The sequence below is a fragment of the Myxocyprinus asiaticus genome, chromosome 17 (assembly GCF_019703515.2).
Source record: "Myxocyprinus asiaticus isolate MX2 ecotype Aquarium Trade chromosome 17, UBuf_Myxa_2, whole genome shotgun sequence".
In the NCBI taxonomy this organism is placed as follows: Eukaryota; Metazoa; Chordata; class Actinopteri; order Cypriniformes; family Catostomidae; genus Myxocyprinus; species Myxocyprinus asiaticus.
This window is the reverse complement of record NC_059360.1, coordinates 29,663,799-29,682,348: the sequence shown is the minus strand read 5'-3', so window position 1 is coordinate 29,682,348 and position 18,550 is coordinate 29,663,799. Positions and strand designations below refer to the sequence as shown.

At 36.2% G+C, this 18,550-nt stretch overlaps 1 protein-coding gene across 2 annotated transcripts in view; it reads left to right on the top strand.

The window, feature by feature from the left end:
- LOC127455280 (potassium voltage-gated channel subfamily H member 1-like) overlaps nt 1-18,550 on the top strand; it is a 79,409-nt gene that overhangs the window by 44,217 nt on the left and 16,642 nt on the right. For both annotated transcript variants that reach the window (XM_051723026.1, XM_051723025.1), the window contains 2 exons: nt 6,772-6,971; nt 8,804-9,056. In XM_051723026.1, coding sequence (XP_051578986.1) covers nt 6,772-6,971; nt 8,804-9,056 — 453 coding nt within the window. The remainder of the gene's footprint in view (nt 1-6,771; nt 6,972-8,803; nt 9,057-18,550) is intronic.

Genomic DNA, 18,550 nt, shown 5'->3' with positions numbered 1-18,550 from the left:
ACTGTTTAGGACAGATCATTCAGTGACCATGAAATGCTGCATAGACAATCTGTGCTGTCTTTAATCAATAAACTCACAGACCCAAGAGATGCTAACGCTCTCTGTCTCTGTCTCTCTCTCTCTCTCTCTGCCACGCACATATGATTAAAGACTGTATATCAGCCGTATTAATACAAGTAGGGAGTCTAATCTCATAGCTCTGTAATGAGCTGCCTGGTTCACTTATTTGTTCATTTGCTATTGAAGATTTATCCATCTCTCTTATGAAAGAAGATTTGATTGGGTGAGTGTGTTTGATTCGACAGGACAGTTTATGCTGAACTGTGAAAGCAGTTTATGTTGAACTTTGGACAAACGCCCACCCTCTGACCTGACACATTGTTACATCTGGATGTTTCCGTGTCCAGCTTGCCATGACAGACTGTGAAGGATGTGTGTGTCCGTGTTCAGTAGGACAGTCGCTGTCAGCTCTGTTTCACATACTTGCCACCCTAGAGCCAAATCTGTCCCCAGATCAGCGAAGACTGTCACACTGCATATTTGTGCACATCACCCTTCAGACACATACACACACTTTGTCATAGTCTATATATAAACATAAAGATTCTCACTTACACTTTAATAATAATGGCTGTGGTGTCAGGAAACTCCAGCTGGGTAGTTGACAAATACCAACAACTTTAAACTGTAGCTGAGAAATGAACTTTTTTCAAGAACATCAAGATTTTTCTTAGTAGAATATGTAGATATTTGTTCATAACATTTAGACATGCATTTTTGAGAGTTTGGAATTCCACTGAAACAGTATGTACAAGATGAATGAAAACACTTTGCCGAATGTACATGTAGAGCTTCAGAAATATAGCTCTACATGTAGAGTCCTCTGAAGACTGGTGGAATAGATATTCCTTGAACCTTTACAAAGATTTTGCTGCAGGTGAATGAGTTAATTACTGAGACACAATGCCAATGCAGACTTTTTTTTTTCTTTTTCTTTTTTACCAGAGAATGATGGAGAAAGTTTAAACAAGAGAGACCTTTTTAGTGACATTTATGTCAGTATAAATTACATCCACATGGGACTAATAAAAGTACTGCAATTTGCACTCATTGTTTTGCTGAATTTAATTATCATCAAAGCTCAAAAACTGATATAATAATTGTTCCAAAACTTCTGCTTAATTGAACCCTAAATTATTTGTAAATATTTGTTTATATATACTGTGTTTGTGTGTGTGTGTGTGTATATATATATATATATATATATATATATATATATATATATATATACACACACACACACACACAGGGTTGGGAGGGTTACTTTTGAAATGTATTACACTACAGATTACAGAATACATGCTGTAAAATGTCATTTGTAACGTATTCCATCAGATTACTCAAGGTCAGTAACGTATTCTAAATACTTTGGATTACTTCTTCAGCACTGGTAGATTTTTTCACTTGTTTTGACTGTAAAAACTCTGCCAGTACAGTAAGACAAAATACACATGTTAAAAATACATTCTCTGAAAAACCTAAATATCTTATGCAGTGTTGTTTCTAAAACAAGATAAATCTAACTGATCTTTGTTTTAAGGATTTTTAGATAATTTTACAGGAAAACAATACAAAAATTATCATCGAAAATATGATTTTTACCCTAATATCAAAGGTCTTACTAGAAAAAAAGAAATTATGATCTAACGTGAATTTTCTTGATAATAAATATGATTGTGCCTGGTAACGTGCATGTAAAATGGCTAGAAATAGCATTTTAGCTTAGCATAAAGCTGACAGTTTACACAAGGTTTATTTCTATTTCTTCTGCTCCAAACTTACTTTAAACTTACTTCTCTGTCTGCTCGTATGAATGTAACACATCATAAGAAAGTGTTTCACCACTGTTCAAATGCACTTTGGATCGCATCATTTATATGTATAAATGTTTTCCATCTGAAAGGACTAAATATTAAATGAAACAAATGACAATAAAATGCAAAGTAATCTCTTCAGTAATCAATGTAACTGTATTCTAATTACCAATGATTTAAATTGTAACTTTTTTACAATACTTTTTTACATATAGATGCTAAAATGTATTCTTTTATAGTTCGATGGAAAAATTTAATCATACAAATTAGTTCAAAAATATTTACCTTGTTAAGTATTTTTTACTTTCTTTTTCTTTTGAGTTCATGAAACTGACACCTTAAAAGTAACCTGGATTGTTTTATTGTTTTGAGTTTAATGAACTCTTTAAATTTACAGAAACTCTACAAGCCATCTTACTGAAACTGGGCAGGGGATTTCTATTTCTCAGCATGCTTTATATGGCACTCAACAGGGAGAGTAGGCTAAATGTTAAAATTAAGTGCTATAATGTGTTTTTGTGCAAGATGAGTGTAAAGAGGGAGACTCGTTAGTGTTTAATGTTTTGTTGTTATTTAGAAGAGTTTCTGTTCTAGTTAACGTTTTGGGGGGTTACCATTATGGTGAATAGTGGAGCTTGAGCTTAGGTTGAGGTCAGGTACAATTTAAAATTGTTCTACAGTACATTGCTTTACTTGTTAAGCAATTGCTACCACTAATGAAAGCATAGTGTTTCCAATTAACATGCATTCACTGCGCTAGCTAGTTCTAGCTTGTAAAAGCTAGGGTAGGTTCTCTCTACTTGAAGTACTTAAGTTGAGCTTACATGGTCATTTTAAGTTCAGCCAAAAAGTTACATTTAAAAAAGTGTCTTTGAAATGTGAGTTAGCTTAGTATTAGTTAAAGGTGCTATAAGTCTATAGCTGCTACAGAGACCGGTACGATATCTCAGGACACTTATTTCATGAATATCTTTAAGGGAGTAGGAACATTTTTTGCATACCTTTCCATGAAAAAATTGCCTACAGCATAGCTTACTACCTTTAAGAGCAATTAACATGCATGTTTACCACAAAATTAAAATCTGAAAGTTCTGTTAAATTAAGCTTTTTTTTAATGTAACTGATTGCCTCTAATTTTTTATGTTCTGCTAAGAGTTTACAGTGTTTGACAAGTTCAGAATTTTGATGTTTACACTAAACATTGTGCAACCTGAGTTTGTAGGCCACTTTTTTTTTTCATGTGGCCATTACGCATAATTGAGTGTAAAGGAATGGCAGCTTTAATACTTGGCTGTGTTGTTCATAATGCTCATCTGTAGGTATTTAGGAGGGAATTCACATACACATATCCACCTTATTTTTCAGCTAAACTAGGGTGCCGCCAATATCAACCTTGAATATGGAGCACTTCCGGTATTAGCCACTTCCAGCTATTTTAGCAATACAAAAATACTACATTATGCTGCTTTATATTACAGGCTGGCAATATATGTCGTCATATTATTATCATTAATTATGATTTTCATAAACTCGTTGGTTTTGAACGCATATAGTTTTACCGTAAATCACATTTTGCTATTGTTTTATCATACTGTTGCACAGGCAAAATGAACGATAGATCAGGCGCTGACAGGACAATCCTCCATGCCGTCTGACACGCTGCCCTCCACAAACTTTACACAACCAGCAGAGAGAAGAAAGCTGCTGGGCAAATGCTGCTTCATCTTTCTTTGCACCAAAACGGCATCTTGTTTCATCTTGGCAAATTAATAAACACATTTTACTCTCCGTTCTTGTCAGAGAGCATTCTCTCTTTCTTAGCAGTGCATAGTAAACAGACACGCAGATCTCGCATTCAGCATGGCTTATGAAACACTGCCTTTGGAAATAAAGAAATAATGGCATCATTGGAGGTTATGCGGGTACATATAAATGGAGGTTTACATGGAGACAAGAAAGACTGCATCGTCACGATCTCGGTAAAGTAAGAAGCATATTTTATTACCATCTCTTTAATACAACAGCACAACAACAAGTGAATGATTACTTACTCTTTTACTATAAATGCTGCAGTTAGAAAATTATCTGTCATTAGGCCATCATTCTGCTGTACATCCTGTGGTTGTGTGATAGTTTATAAACTTATATCACTAAATTCTGGTATTATTATCCTTCTATTTATTTACATTGCGGTCAATAACAGCAGAACTTTTACACATTTGACGGAAATGCAGCTGCTACTTACTTCCGCGTTGCAAAATAAGGTGGATAAACACACGCACACACTAGGTCCTTACAACACACACATAATAAGATTTCCTTCTATGTGCAAAGCCATTACAGGCTGACTAAATCAGTTTAAAAGACACTCACTCGTCTTTATTGTATTATCTTGCTTCTGTCCTGTACTCTCACTCATTTACAATTTACTGTGTCATTCATCATCATTATCATCCCTCTCTCTCTCTCTCTCTACCTCTCTTTCTGTCCTTTTTATGGAGCTGGTAACTTATGAAACAATAATTTTCTCATGTAGCCTGCCTAGCAGCCAACTACAAAAATAAAAACTGCTTGTCAGATGCCGAATCTCATGCTCACACACACACCATCAGATTTACATCAGTTTATATCAGTATGCTGCATAAAGGTGCGGTCACACTACACTTTGCGCTCCGTTCACTCCTATTCAAATGTATCTGTATGCAGTAGGCCAGAAACACAAGCTTATGCTTAGACATTTCACATTTCACTACATACAAAAGATCTACTTTTCACTACTTACTTGCAAATCTGGATGACTAGAAGACATGTGACCAATAGAAAACTGAAACATCACACACTTACCTCTTGGCTCAATACAAAGCATTCATATTTCAAAGCTGCATGTTGTTATTGTTGCAGGAAAGTGAGTAAATGGTATATTTTAACATTTTTAGAATAATTAAGGCAGGCTCTGTAGCACCACCTTTTGACTAAAGTAGTGGGGTTAGTTTCACCTACAGTCACCAAACTTGGTACATATATTGTTTTCATCAAGCCACACAACTTCAAAATTACAGTCTTTAGCTCCGCCCAACGGGAAGTCGGCCATTTTAGATTGAATTTGGATTTGTTTTTTTAATTGCAGGCCCTGAACTTTTAAATACTCCTCCTTGGGGATTCATGTGACACTGTCACGAATTTTAGGCAACATTATGCCAAGACATTGAAAATGCTAAATTGTGAACAGATTTTTGATATACTGAACGGTGTTGCCATGGTGAGGCAATAAATTAATGGCATAAAATGGAAAACAGGAAGTGTCTCATATCTTCTGCATGCATTGTGTGATTTAGATAAAAAAATCATCTGTATGTTTGGTCTTGGGGGCTGATCACATGGATGTGGCTATTTTGGGTCACGGTCATAGTGCCACCAACTGGCAGCAGGAAGTGTGGCTCTTACAACAAACTTTAAAATAGTCCTCTTATATTTACCTGATTTGCTTCAAAATGATTTCAAATAATATCAGGACACAGCTGATGTAAAATTGTGAAGGGATTCTTGATATCTCAAATAGTTTCCATGGCAACACATTAAACATTATTATTTTTTTCTTTGTATATTCATGTGCTTTTGCTAAATTGCCAACGGATTTTTGATATATTAAATGGTGTTGCCATGGTGAGGCAATAATTTAATGGCAAAAATATTAGAAACAGGAAATGTTTCATGTCTTTTGCATGTGATTTAGATCAAAATTGAGCTCTATGTTTGGTAATGGGGGCTTATCACATGGATGTGGCTATTGTGGGTCACGGAACCCTTCAAACATTTTTAGAATAATGTCAATACACTGCTGATGTAAAATTGTGAAGGGATTCTTGATATTTTAAATAGTGTTGTCATGGCAACAGATCAATTTACATCATGTTGTAGTGTATTCGGGTGTATCTGAATGTGGCTTTGGTGGGTCACGGTCATAGGGCCTCCAGCTGGCAACAATAGATGTGACACTTTGTCAATTAACAATATTCTTTTTTGGACTGTTCAAGGGTTCACACTTGCCATAATTGCACATTTATTACATTTGCCACACACATCAAAGTTGTTAACCATTATTTCTGAGCAGAAGGTAAGACATGGTGTCTTACTGTATTCTCGACCAAATGCATGTGCCCATCATGCATTGTTTTTCGAAAGCCACCGGGTGGAAATGGACCCATGGTGCTTGGGCCCGTCATCGCTGCTTGCAGCTAAATTATTATTTGTTATTTATAATTTATTTAAACTACAAGCTCTTGTGCGTTTCATCATATCCTGGTCCCAGATAATTTTGCTAGCTCAAAGTCTAGTGTGACCACCCCTTTACTGAGTCCAGACAGTCACAAAACCACATCAGCAAGTGTAAATACAATTTATTACACATTTGTTAACGTTTATAACTACATTAAACCCATATTACAATTTATACTGCTTTTACTACATGCACTTTTTGCAATAAGTCTGTTTAAAAGTGTGTTTAACTAAAAAAAATACTCTGGGCTACACTTAATTTGTTTTCATGACAATAGATTTTGATTTGCATGTAAAAATTAATACCCTTTTCAATGTCTGCAGTGTACCGTGTGACATTTGTGAAGCTGTTTGTTCTGTATAAATGCTTTACGTATATTGTGAATTCAGCCAGTCATCGATAAACTCCGACAGCATTATAAGTTGAAGCAAAGGGGTCTTGTAACACCATGAAGGGGTTTATGTCATTGTTGTACAGACTGACCAATCAAAATCAAGTATCCCAGAGAGTCTTGAGATAAAATGCTATATACGTATACATTTTTATTTGATTGGTCATCTATGCCTCTCCTGTGTTTTCGAAGTACATGTTATTCTCTCCCTTTCTCTCTCTTTCTTATAGCTCTTCTCTATGCCACCATCTTTGGTAATGTGACGACTATCTTCCAGCAGATGTATGCCAACACTAACCGTTATCATGAGATGCTCAATAGTGTTCGTGACTTCCTGAAGCTGTACCAGGTGCCCAAAGGCTTGAGCGAGAGGGTAATGGATTATATCGCCTCCACCTGGTCCATGTCCCACGGTATCGACACTGAAAAGGTGAACACCCTGTAGGCTCCAATTATTCAGCATGCAACTCTGGCCATCTCTCAGTAGCTCTTTAGCGAGATGCCTTCTCATGCTGTGTGTTTACTCTCGTCCTGTCCTGAAGTCGTTTAGACTCAAACCACAGGAGGGGAACAGTATGACTCTGTGGATATGAAGTCTCTATTGGGCGGTCATTGGCAGAATGCTCCAGCTGTCCTATCCCCTCTCTCTCTTTCTCCTTTCCTCGTGCTCTCTCTCTCTTTCTCCTTTCCTCCCCCTCTCTCTCTCTCTCTCTCTCTCTCCCTCTCTCTCTCTCTCTCTCATGATTTAGTTGTCTCATCACACAGACTCACTCTCTCTTCCCCAGAGCAAGCCTCTATGTCTCTGTGACAACCGCAACCAGAAAGGGAGATGCTCTGAAAAAGTGGGGAGCTGCAGGGAATGGTGGCTCTGGGACATGTCACACACTAATGCGCTCAGATGCACAAATACTGTACATACCAATACTCTTGTCCTGTACCTCTATTTCTTATTTTTTCACGTTCTCCTTCTTCTCTGTCAGCCTGTTTCGTTTTTTTGTATTGGCATGACAATAAATATAAATTTGTATGGCCAAAGCACTAAGACAGTTGTTGGAAAAAAAGAGCGCACAGTAATAATAATGGAAAAGTCAAGGCAAAACTATAATAACAATCGATATACACTATAAAAAAAATTACATTTCAGCTTATTAAAATGTAAAACTTAAGTTTAATTGGTGCCTCACATTTTTAAGTAAGATCAAAGTGGGGTCAAAATAACAATATGCCATTTTCAACCACTTTGAATTTCATGCTGAAGTGTGCAATTTCTGCACCACTATGGCCACATCCAGAAAAAATAGTTTTTAGATTTCAGTCATTGTTTTCCAAAGTATGTGGTAATGGAGAGCGTTTTCAAAACACTCCATTGTCAGTGGAGGAAAACGCCATTCTATGTGAATGAGAGGAGTAAACAAAGGGAAATTAATGCATTTTCAAACTAAACCAAACTGAACCGCAAAAAATAATCACTGTTTTAAAACAGATTCCAGAAAACTCCCCCTGTTCTTCGGTCTTAGTTGTACATGCAGATAGTTTCACCCATAAACCCACCCCACTGGTTGAGCCAAGTTGCTGTGTCAGGCTGGACGGGGCACTCAAACAAAAATGGACTGTTTTGAAAGCCTCACAGTTTAAAACTTTTAGATGAAGTCAGCTTACAAATACAGTGCATCCGGAAAGTATTCACAGCGCTTCACTTTTTCATGTGATTTTTTTTCGTTTTTTTATTTTTAATAAATTAGCAAAGATTTCAAACAAACTTCTTTCACGTTGTCATTATGGGGTATTGTTTGTAGAATTTTGAGGAAAATAATGAATGTAATCAATTTTGGAATAAGGCTGTAACATAACAAAATGTGGAAAAAGTGAAGCGCTGTGAATACTTTCCGGATGCACTGTAGCTATTTATAGTTGACTGGATATTACAATGGAATACCAACAAGAATTTTAACATTGAAAAAATTTAATTACTGATCGAAGTTGAGTTGAAACTCTGAAAACACATAAAACTGGGAAGAAATTACAGAAATTATTTTGAAGAGTTTACTGATGCATTATGCTGCTGGTATTCAGCAGCTCTTGTATTCCTCTGTTTTGTTGTTTGGCATGTTGTCAGCTTTGCCATATATCCATTGTATTTGGTTGAAGTACTTTTCATGGATTTCATTGAACTGTTCTGTCTCTTGGATTTGAGACACATCCTTTTATCTCACTGTCAATCTGTCTCTCTGTTTGTCTGTCTCACTTTTTGTCTCCTTGTAGGTTTTGCAGATCTGTCCGAAAGACATGCGTGCTGATATTTGTGTGCATCTGAACAGGAAGGTTTTTAAGGAACATCCAGCTTTCCGTTTGGCCAGTGATGGCTGTTTGCGAGCACTGGCAATGGAGTTCCAGACCATCCACTGCGCTCCTGGCGATCTCATCTACCATGCGGGCGAGAGTGTGGACAGTCTCTGTTTTGTTGTGTCAGGGTCACTGGAGGTCATCCAAGATGATGAGGTGGTCGCAATTCTGGGTAAGAGGACACATTGTGACTACTGGGCTTGGCGATATAGCTAAAAAAAAATTATCTTGATTAGAGCTGTCAAAATAAATGTGTTAACGCATGCGATTAATTAAAAAAGTTTACCATGGTAATTTTTCTTAATCGCGATTAATGCATTTAACATTAATACAGCATAAACCAGCTTAAACACTGGGTGGAAGGGTGTAACCTTTGCGTTGTGTCCGCCTGGAGTTACATTACACTGACTCACACACCACACTATCACCAAAATGCAGAATGAGATATTTATGTCTGCGTGTGCTTTTCATGTGGAGTTCAAAGCGGCGCTTGATGCTGACGCGAATCATGGACATGGCTTCACGATTGCGGTAATAAAGAAGATATCCACAGTCTACTGGATGATTAATAATGTGGAGGATGAGAGTTTAAGAGATTTAATGCCCATTGTAATGAAAATGCAACCTATGGGGTCTAATTCTTTCAATTAGTCAAACTACCACTTAGATTTTGGGAAACGTTTAATGTTACTTGAATTGGTGCTATTTTGGTGCATGTCTATCTTTATTCTGTGGAAGGCTTTGTTTGGAAAATGTTAATAAAGCATTATATTGTACATATTATTTTGTTTTCTTTCCTAAGATGGAAATAAATTTATTTTGACAGGAAAAGTATATTCAGAGAAAAAGTTCAGCACTTTCACAATCTGTGATTAATCACGATTAACTACGAAAAATTATGCGATTACTCTAGATTTATTCGACTGACACTACTAATCTTTATTTTCTTCAGCCCTTTGACAATATTTGACATATACTGTATCTCTATATTTATGCCCCCCCCCCCAAAAAAAATAAATAAATAAAAATTATATATATATATATATATATATATATCAGGTTAACAATCAGACAACAACATCCATGGTTGTCAAATAGATTCATAATAACACAATAAGTAAAATTCAGTAAAATTCTAGTTGAAAATAACCAAAGCCTATTTTCAACACTGGTTTTCACTAAATAAACACAAAAGAAGTACAGTACTTGTCATGTTCATTAATTAGCACCAATATAACAATACATATTAGGAGTGGTGGTGGTGTAGTGGACTAAAGCACTGAACTGGTAAGCAGAAGGTTGTTGGTTCAGTCCCCACAGCCACCACCATTGTGTCCTTGAGCAAGACACTTAACTCCAGGTTGCTCCAGGGGGATTGTCCCTGTAATAAGGGCACTGTAAGTTGCTTTGTATAAAAATGTAAATATTAGCAAACAACAACAATATTTGCCTTTATTTATATTTTTTATTAAAACATTTTAATATATGAAAATTGCCACTTGGAGACTTCCATAAACATTATTGAGTAATTGCGCAAATGAATAGTTAAATTCATGGAAATGGACAGTTTGAAAAGATCCATGAAATGTCATTGCAATATTCACAATGTTGCTTAATGTTAAATCAGTTAGCAAAATCATCACAGATATATCATGAACATCCAACATATCATCCAGCCACCCATGTACACTCAGCAGATGTTCAATTTGACGAGTCAGAGAGAAGGGAAGATATCTGAATCTGAATTTAATGAATTTTGACACAGCAAGGATGAAGTTTGTTTAATGTTTATGCATTCAGAACTAATTTCCCTCCGTATCCACAGACTGACTTACTGTACATGAAGACAGCATCTCTCCATCTTGGGTTTAATTCCCTATGGGAGGATTATTTACATTCACAGAGCTTCGATATGATCATATGTCTTGACTGACACATAGGTTGGCACACCCACTCATTCACTGTATTCTGTTCTCCCTTTTGCTTTTGTTTCTTCCCACATCCTGCACCCTGTATCCTCTTTGATCATGTTGTCCAATTTTCTCTCTCTCTCTCTCTCTCTCTCTCTCTCTCTCTCTCTCACACACACACACACAATCTCTCTCCCCCTCTTCCTCTTATAAAACATTCACAAAGCATTAATAAAACAAAAGGTAAAGAAAAAGACAGAAAACTAAATTGTAAGAATATAACACATTAAATAATGCAAAATGTGGCAGGCCTACGCTGATTATAAAAAGTAACAATAAGAGGATGAGAAGTAATTTAAGTATGTTGTAAAACACCATTTTAAGATCTTCTATAAGTATCATGTAATCTCTCTTTCTCATTTTTATTTATTTATTTATTTATTTATTTTTTAAATAATTGAGTTGGAATCACTCCAGCTTTTTTGCTGAAGACGTTTTTGTCTTCTGTTCATATTCCCAGGCGCACAAAGAACTGCTTTAAACACCTGTTAAAAATGATTTAAAACAGTATTTAAAACAGAAAATCAACGACTTAATGCTGTGAATGGTGTAATATTCTCTCTAATGTTGACAAATTCTGATAATCTCATTCATTTAATCAAATGAATCAAAAAGAATATAAAAAACATACACTAATCTGAGATCAGATGTGTCTCATACATTTATACAGCCTCTGATGCAGCGTCTGTCATTTCCAATGCCTGTCTGTCTCACAACAAATGATTAGGCGGCTACGCACCGTGACGCCACAGAGCTGCATCTAATGGCCATATTTTTCTCTGTTGACAAACTAACGATGCCTTGCTAAATTTGGCTCTCTGCTGTGGCTCCATGTGAAACTGATTTAGGTCCGGTCAGAGGGCCCACAAATGTTTTCTTTTACTTCTAAAATTTAGTCATGCCAACAGATACCATGAAAACAGAAAAAAAGCTAACCACTTGTATCTCTCTCTTCGTCTCTCGAGTGGGCGGGTTAAAATAAACTGTAGGTCAGTAAGTCAGGGGTCACCATGCATCTGTCTGAGTGCTGGTGAGTATGCCTCTGTAATCTGTAGATGTGTAATGACACTGGTGTGGCGTTTCAGACCTGTAGACCATTTTCTTTGTTACGAAACGGGGACTAAATTGTTACAATGTTGCATTTTCTTCTTGGTTCGGTTTGCTTTCACAAGGCAACATTTCAAGACGGACCAACGTGAGCAAGCTGTCCCCTTATTGGTCGCTGTTCAGGATTAAGCTCATCCATTGATATACCGGTTAAAATTATATGCCTGTAAAAAAATGTGTGAACCATTACAAATTTTCGCCAGTTAAAGGTTGTGCTCCAAATACAAATTATCCATCACTCGGATGGATATGAGTTGTAAAGATTCCGTCGTGGTTATTTTTATCCATCATTAGTTGCTTTTGCATTATTTCTCCATTGAAACTCCATTATTTCGCCTGTTCTCACAGATCTCTCCCTCTCTCGCACATACACATACGCACACACACAAACAGCAGAGTAAAGCCACGTAAAAAAAAAAAAATATTTGTCAAAAAGTTGCTAACGCCATCCTACCCGTGTTCTGCCTCTATCCAAAAGAGAGAAACGATCGTACTAAAATTACCTAAGGAATTATAAAACAGCTCCTATTTTAAACATGCAATTACATCTAGTATAGTTGCCAAAAGGCTATATCCACATTTTGATGATGAATTACAGAGAAGTGCTGTTCTATAAATGTCTTCTCCAAAGATCCCTCAGTTATGTTCATGGTTTTTATAGGGTTTGGTTTGGTGGTCCGTTGGGTCGGTTTGCATTCTCACCACAAGCGAACCGCTCCAGAGTTAATTTGCAATCGGTCCAAGATCACTTCGTTCAGGTGGTCTCAGACCGATTGTTTTGGTGCGTATCCAAGTGCAATTGCTGTGTTCATATATGCCTAAAAGAACCGAACCAAGGGAGAAAACGCGCTATGTTCCGAAAAACAAACGCTCCAGTCGAGCCAGGTGTGAAAACACCCTCAATCCTAGCACTACAAACTTCACCCCATAATTAAAGCCTTAAAGGTACAAAGACAGAGTGAACTGTGACAATGCACTGGGGCAAAAAACAAAGAGTATCTGTAAGATATGCCTTTCTAAAAACAATTTGGAAGGTGTTTGTTGCTGTAAAACCATTTAAAGCCGCTACACTCAAAAAATAATATTAAATTAAATATTAAATACAAATAATGATTTAATTATCTTACACTTACCTACAAATGTCAAGTCATATGTTAAGTAGATTCACCCACTGGTTTATTCAAATCAAATTCAAGACCCTTTTATCCTATACTTATTACAAGTTCCATCCTCGTGGTTAAAGGAACAGTTCACCTTAAAATAAAAATATGTAACAATTTTCTCACATTTATATCGTTCCACCCGTATGTCTTGAATGAATGAATAATGTGTGTATTCAACCAAAAATGAATATCACAATCTGTCTTTTCAATACAATGAAAGTTGATAGCGACCTACTGTAAAGCTTAAAAAAGGACCCAAAAGTATCATAAAAGTAGGCCATGCTTGACTGCTGTGACATATTCTAAGTCTTCTGAAGGCATACAGTCTTCATTTGGTGAGAAACAACAAAATGTAAGTCATTTTTCAGTGAAAATCTTGAGAGAAGCTCATTCACAGTGGCTTCCATGTTCATACTAGACCTTGCATTGTGTTTAACATGGACCACTTTTATGATACTTTTGGATCCTTTTTAAAGCTTTAAAATGAGTCCCTATCAGCTGAAATTGTACTGAAAAAAAGGAAATGTCACTAAAACATCTCTGTTTGTGTTCTGCGTAAAAAAGACATGAGGGTGAATAAATAATAAAATACTTTTCATTTTTGTGTATGACTTTCTTCTGCTGAACACAAACAAAGATTTTTAGAAAAATAGCTCTGTTTGTTCATGTGAATGGTGGCCAGAACTTTGAAGGTCCAAAAAGGATATGAAGTAATCATAAAATAATCCACATGACTCCAGTGCTTAAATCCATGTATTTAGAAGCGATATGATAGGTGTGGGTGTGAAACAGATCAATGTTTAAGTCCTTTTTTACTTTCATAGTCTTCTTCTTTTGCTTTTGGTGATTCATATTCTTTGTGCATACCGCCACCTACTGGGCAGGGAGGAGAACTTATAGTAAAAAAAATCACTGTAATATTGATCTGTTTCGCACTCAAGAGAACCTGATAAGATCTAATTTTTAATCAACACAAAACAACTCAATTTCACCATGAAACGTATTTGTTAAGTAATTTCAGTGGACACTGATTTATTAGAACACACTAATTTTTAGTGTGTACAAATTAAACTTTTTTTATGTGACCTTTAGAGACACCTTAGTGGCTGCAACACGTCTCTCTGTCTGCAAGAAGGAATCAGTATTCTGGAATAATCTCTGTTGGTACTTCTGTACAGCCACTGTGGCCCCGTTTACTAAAATACACAAAAACTTTCAATAATTTATCTGAGTGGACATGTTGAATCCAATCTGACACTGTAACCCCATCGCAGATGGAAATGGAAGAACAAGACTGTAACAGTTTGGGAAAGATGGAAGCTGGGACCAGCTTGACAAAACACGCAGACATTTACTGTTACACTTCTCAGCGTCACACAGTAAGGCTTTTCAGCTGAAACATTCACCGCACGTGCTGCTTTTCAGCAGACACGTTCAAGACAACGTCACACACAAAGACATCACTCATGCATCTCTCTCTCCCCGTCTGCTGCTGTCTCCTCTTCTCAAATACACCCACCGCCCCTCACTGGAACGCGAGACCGGTGTGGCACACAGGTGGAACTCATTCGCCACTTATCTTCCCGGCCTCGCTCTGCTCAGACACCGCTCGGCCCCACCCTGCTCGCCACAAAGACTTTATTAATTTCAGTAATAGAATGAGGAAATATCTCTCATCATCATTTGTCCTCTGTTAGACATGCTGATGATCTGTAGCTCTATCCAATGTGTCTTGAGCAACTTGATTTACCACAGTAAACGTGTGTGTTTGTTTGGATGTGTATGAGAAAGTGAGGTTGTCTGGCCAGGGTGTTGTTGTAAATAAGATAAATTTAGAATTTAGTAAATGATTATAAATCAGAATCTACTTCAATATAATCTCCAAGCACTAAAAGTAATGTAGAATATATTTTATTATAGAAATGGGGACTTGTTTAAAGTGTTGTGTTTTGTGTGTGTGTGTGTGTGTGTGTGTGTGTGTGTGTGTGTGTGTGTGCGCGCTGCAACCAGCTGTCTCCTCAACAAAGGTAGTAGTCGGCTTCTCCTGGACATACATATCTGCTGAATTATGGCATGCGACTCACAGAGGCGCAAATGTCGTTCACTCTGGTGTGCATAATGATAAAAAAATAAAATAAAAAAAACACCAATATTGTGACCCGCGTTGTGTTCTCCATTATGTACTTTTGTGATGAAGGAAGTTGATGACGTAAAAGCACCGGGGTTCGACAGAATCTGAAACTGTGAGCTCGCTAGCCCTCTGTGTCGTGAACACGAATTCAGGCACTGGCAAGGGTGCTGATCCACTGAGCATTGGGACACTTACAGTATGACTCAATCACCTGTGACACAATTATGTGGACACGCTTTTAAACACAGCTTGTATTAATCAGCAACATTGTTGTATTAATAACGCTATTGTGCATTTTCTTTGTAGATATTAAAACAACCTAGTCTCATAGTATGAATGTTACCATAACTACATTTCTACAAACCGTTTTACGTGCAGCTCTCTATGTTTTGCTGCAGTGCTACAACAACCGTGCATTTTATTCACTTTCACACAAATCACGGGTACTATGCCTGTTTATGACATTGTAAACACTTATTTTTCGCTATATTACTTACAGACTGCTATGTTATTATATCAAATAACTTTTACTCTAACTCATCATTTAAAAAATTATACATTTTAATGCCTATATTCAGGGGCGGACTGGGACTAAAAAGTGGCCCTGGACTTTCTGGCCCAGAGCGGCCCACCAAACCAAACCAAACCCAGCCCACAACACACCACACCATAACACACCGGCTCATTGATCAGATTTTCCGGCTCAATATCAAATTTTTGTGTTGAAAAAAAGACATTTCTATTGACTGCTAGTCATGACAACGGGCCCCACCAGTGCAAAAATTGTCATAACATATAAAACCACTTTAAATGCGATGAGTGGATTTTTTAGAGAAAGTACTAAAAATAAGATCAGACAAATAACATGTCAGAATTTTTTCCCCCCAGCATACAGATGTTAGGTTAAAATGTACATGAAAGTACAAGGGAAAGTGTATATTTTAGGTGCTGTGACAAGTCAGCATAAAGATCTTAATCCCCTTTCAACTTTGTTCTAGAAGTGCAAATAACTATTGTCTTAGTTAATATGAGGTTGTGGAAACAACAAGTATAATAATATTTTATATAAATAAATATATATATATATATATAATATTATATATACATATTGCTATACAAGATCATAAAGTGTGGTTTAAAATAGTTAGATGAAGAAAGTGTCACACAGCAGGACACTGATGACAATGCTTAAAATGTCATGTTAATTACACACGTAACTATGTGTAAATGTTTATTTGAAAAAATCTGTGAAAAAAAATTTGGCCAGAATATGTACATATATAAATATACAAATATAAATATATGTCAAAATAAATAAATAAATAAACATACCTTTTAAAGTGTAGATCTTTACAGATATTTTGCAGATTAACTGCTCATATTTTCACTCTGCAGTGTTTTAATTCCTTCCCCAGATTATTCTTGAGGAAAAGTGAAAAGCCCTATGCTTTGACAAGCACTGTTTCTGCTATCCTTTAAACAAAGTAAGCCTCAAAGACTCACATAGTCACAAAGTAATATTTTTCATGACTTATTTATCAGGCGTAAGCATTATTCAGGCAAGCTGTGCTTCAGCTCCCAGTAATGCATTGCGGTGTGAATAAATTATGCAAATGACTATGTACTGCTCATAGATTTACTGTTTGCTGATTTGATTTAAGATACTGTTATTGTATTTGTTGTAACTTGCAGTTATTTGTCATTTAGTGATTATTCAGAGCTCATCTTATAATTAATATGTTGTTCTTGGTTGTCACCATTATTGTGATTTGTATGTCAAATATTGAGGTGCACATGAGAGTTGTGGTGCATCTGAATCAGCTTTATTGCCAAGTATGCTTACACATGCAAGGAATTTGTCTTGGTGACAAGAGCTTCCAGTGCACAACAATACAAAGCAGCAACAAGACATAGATAATAATAAAAAACAAATAAATAAATAAAAAAATTGGATAGAAAATAAAGTATACACACACACACACACACACATATATATATATATATACACACATACACTACTGGTCAAAAGTTTTGAAACACCTATTCTTTATTATAATTTTTTTTCCTTCACATTTTAGAATAATAGTAAAGTCTGGAATAACATAAATGAAAATATGGGAATTATGTTGTGATTAAACAAAATCCAAAATAAATCAAAACTGTGTTATATTTTAGTATCTTCAGAGTAGTCACCCTTTGCCTAGAATTTGCAGACATGTACTCTTGACATTTTCTCAACCAACTTCTTGAGGTATCACCCTGGGATGCTTTTTAAACAGTATTGAAGGAGTTCCCATCTATGTTGGGCACTTATTGGCTGCTTTTCTTTATTATTTGGTCCAAGTCATCAATTTCAAAAACTTTTTTTTTAAATTAAATTTTAGTTTTATAATGAAATAAATTAATATGGTAGCACAATTATGTTTTTGTCTACAAAACTAATTTCAAACATTTAAGCATACGCCTTCAGATCAAAAGATTTTTAAGATCATGAGAAACATTTCAGTCAAGTGTTTCAAAACGTTTGACGATAGTGTACATATACATACACATATACATACATATATATACATATACACATATATACATACACATATGCACATACACACATACACACACACATACACATACACATTCATAGTGCAAATCTAAATCGTATGGTATATACGGATATGCTCTCCGATGTGTAAGTAATTTCAAAATAAAAGTCACTATATTATTTCAAAATAAAAGCCATTGAATTTGCTTGTCTTGCACAGTTTATTAAACTTTTTCTTTGTTATAAGATCCATGCGGGCATATAGGAGCCCAGGGTGGCCACCTATATCACCTGTAGGACGGGCCAGTAATTTCATAGCAGCGGCCGGCCCAAATTACCCAGCGGCCCACCGGGAAAACACCTGGTGCTCCCAATGGCCAGTTCGCCCTTGCCCATATTATAGACACACCTACATTTACACACTTATTCCAATGTGATTAACTTACGCAGTAGCTCACCTGATAGAGTGTTGTACTTTGGACTTGGAAACCGAACCTTGAGTCCAGCCAAGGACGGTCGAAATGAAAGTGAAAATTGAGCGAAAGTGTCATAGAAGCGACACACGAAATTATGTGGTTGCTTCAGTAAATGTCAAATTTGCTTTTAAAATACTATTGGTTAGGTTTAGGTTAAAGTTTTAGGTTAGGGAGGTACATTACAACATCCATATAATATTCACCTTACAAACATCGTCGATCATTTCACTCACTTTTGGTGCCCCCCGCTGGACATTGCAGCCAAATGTGTAATGAAGCA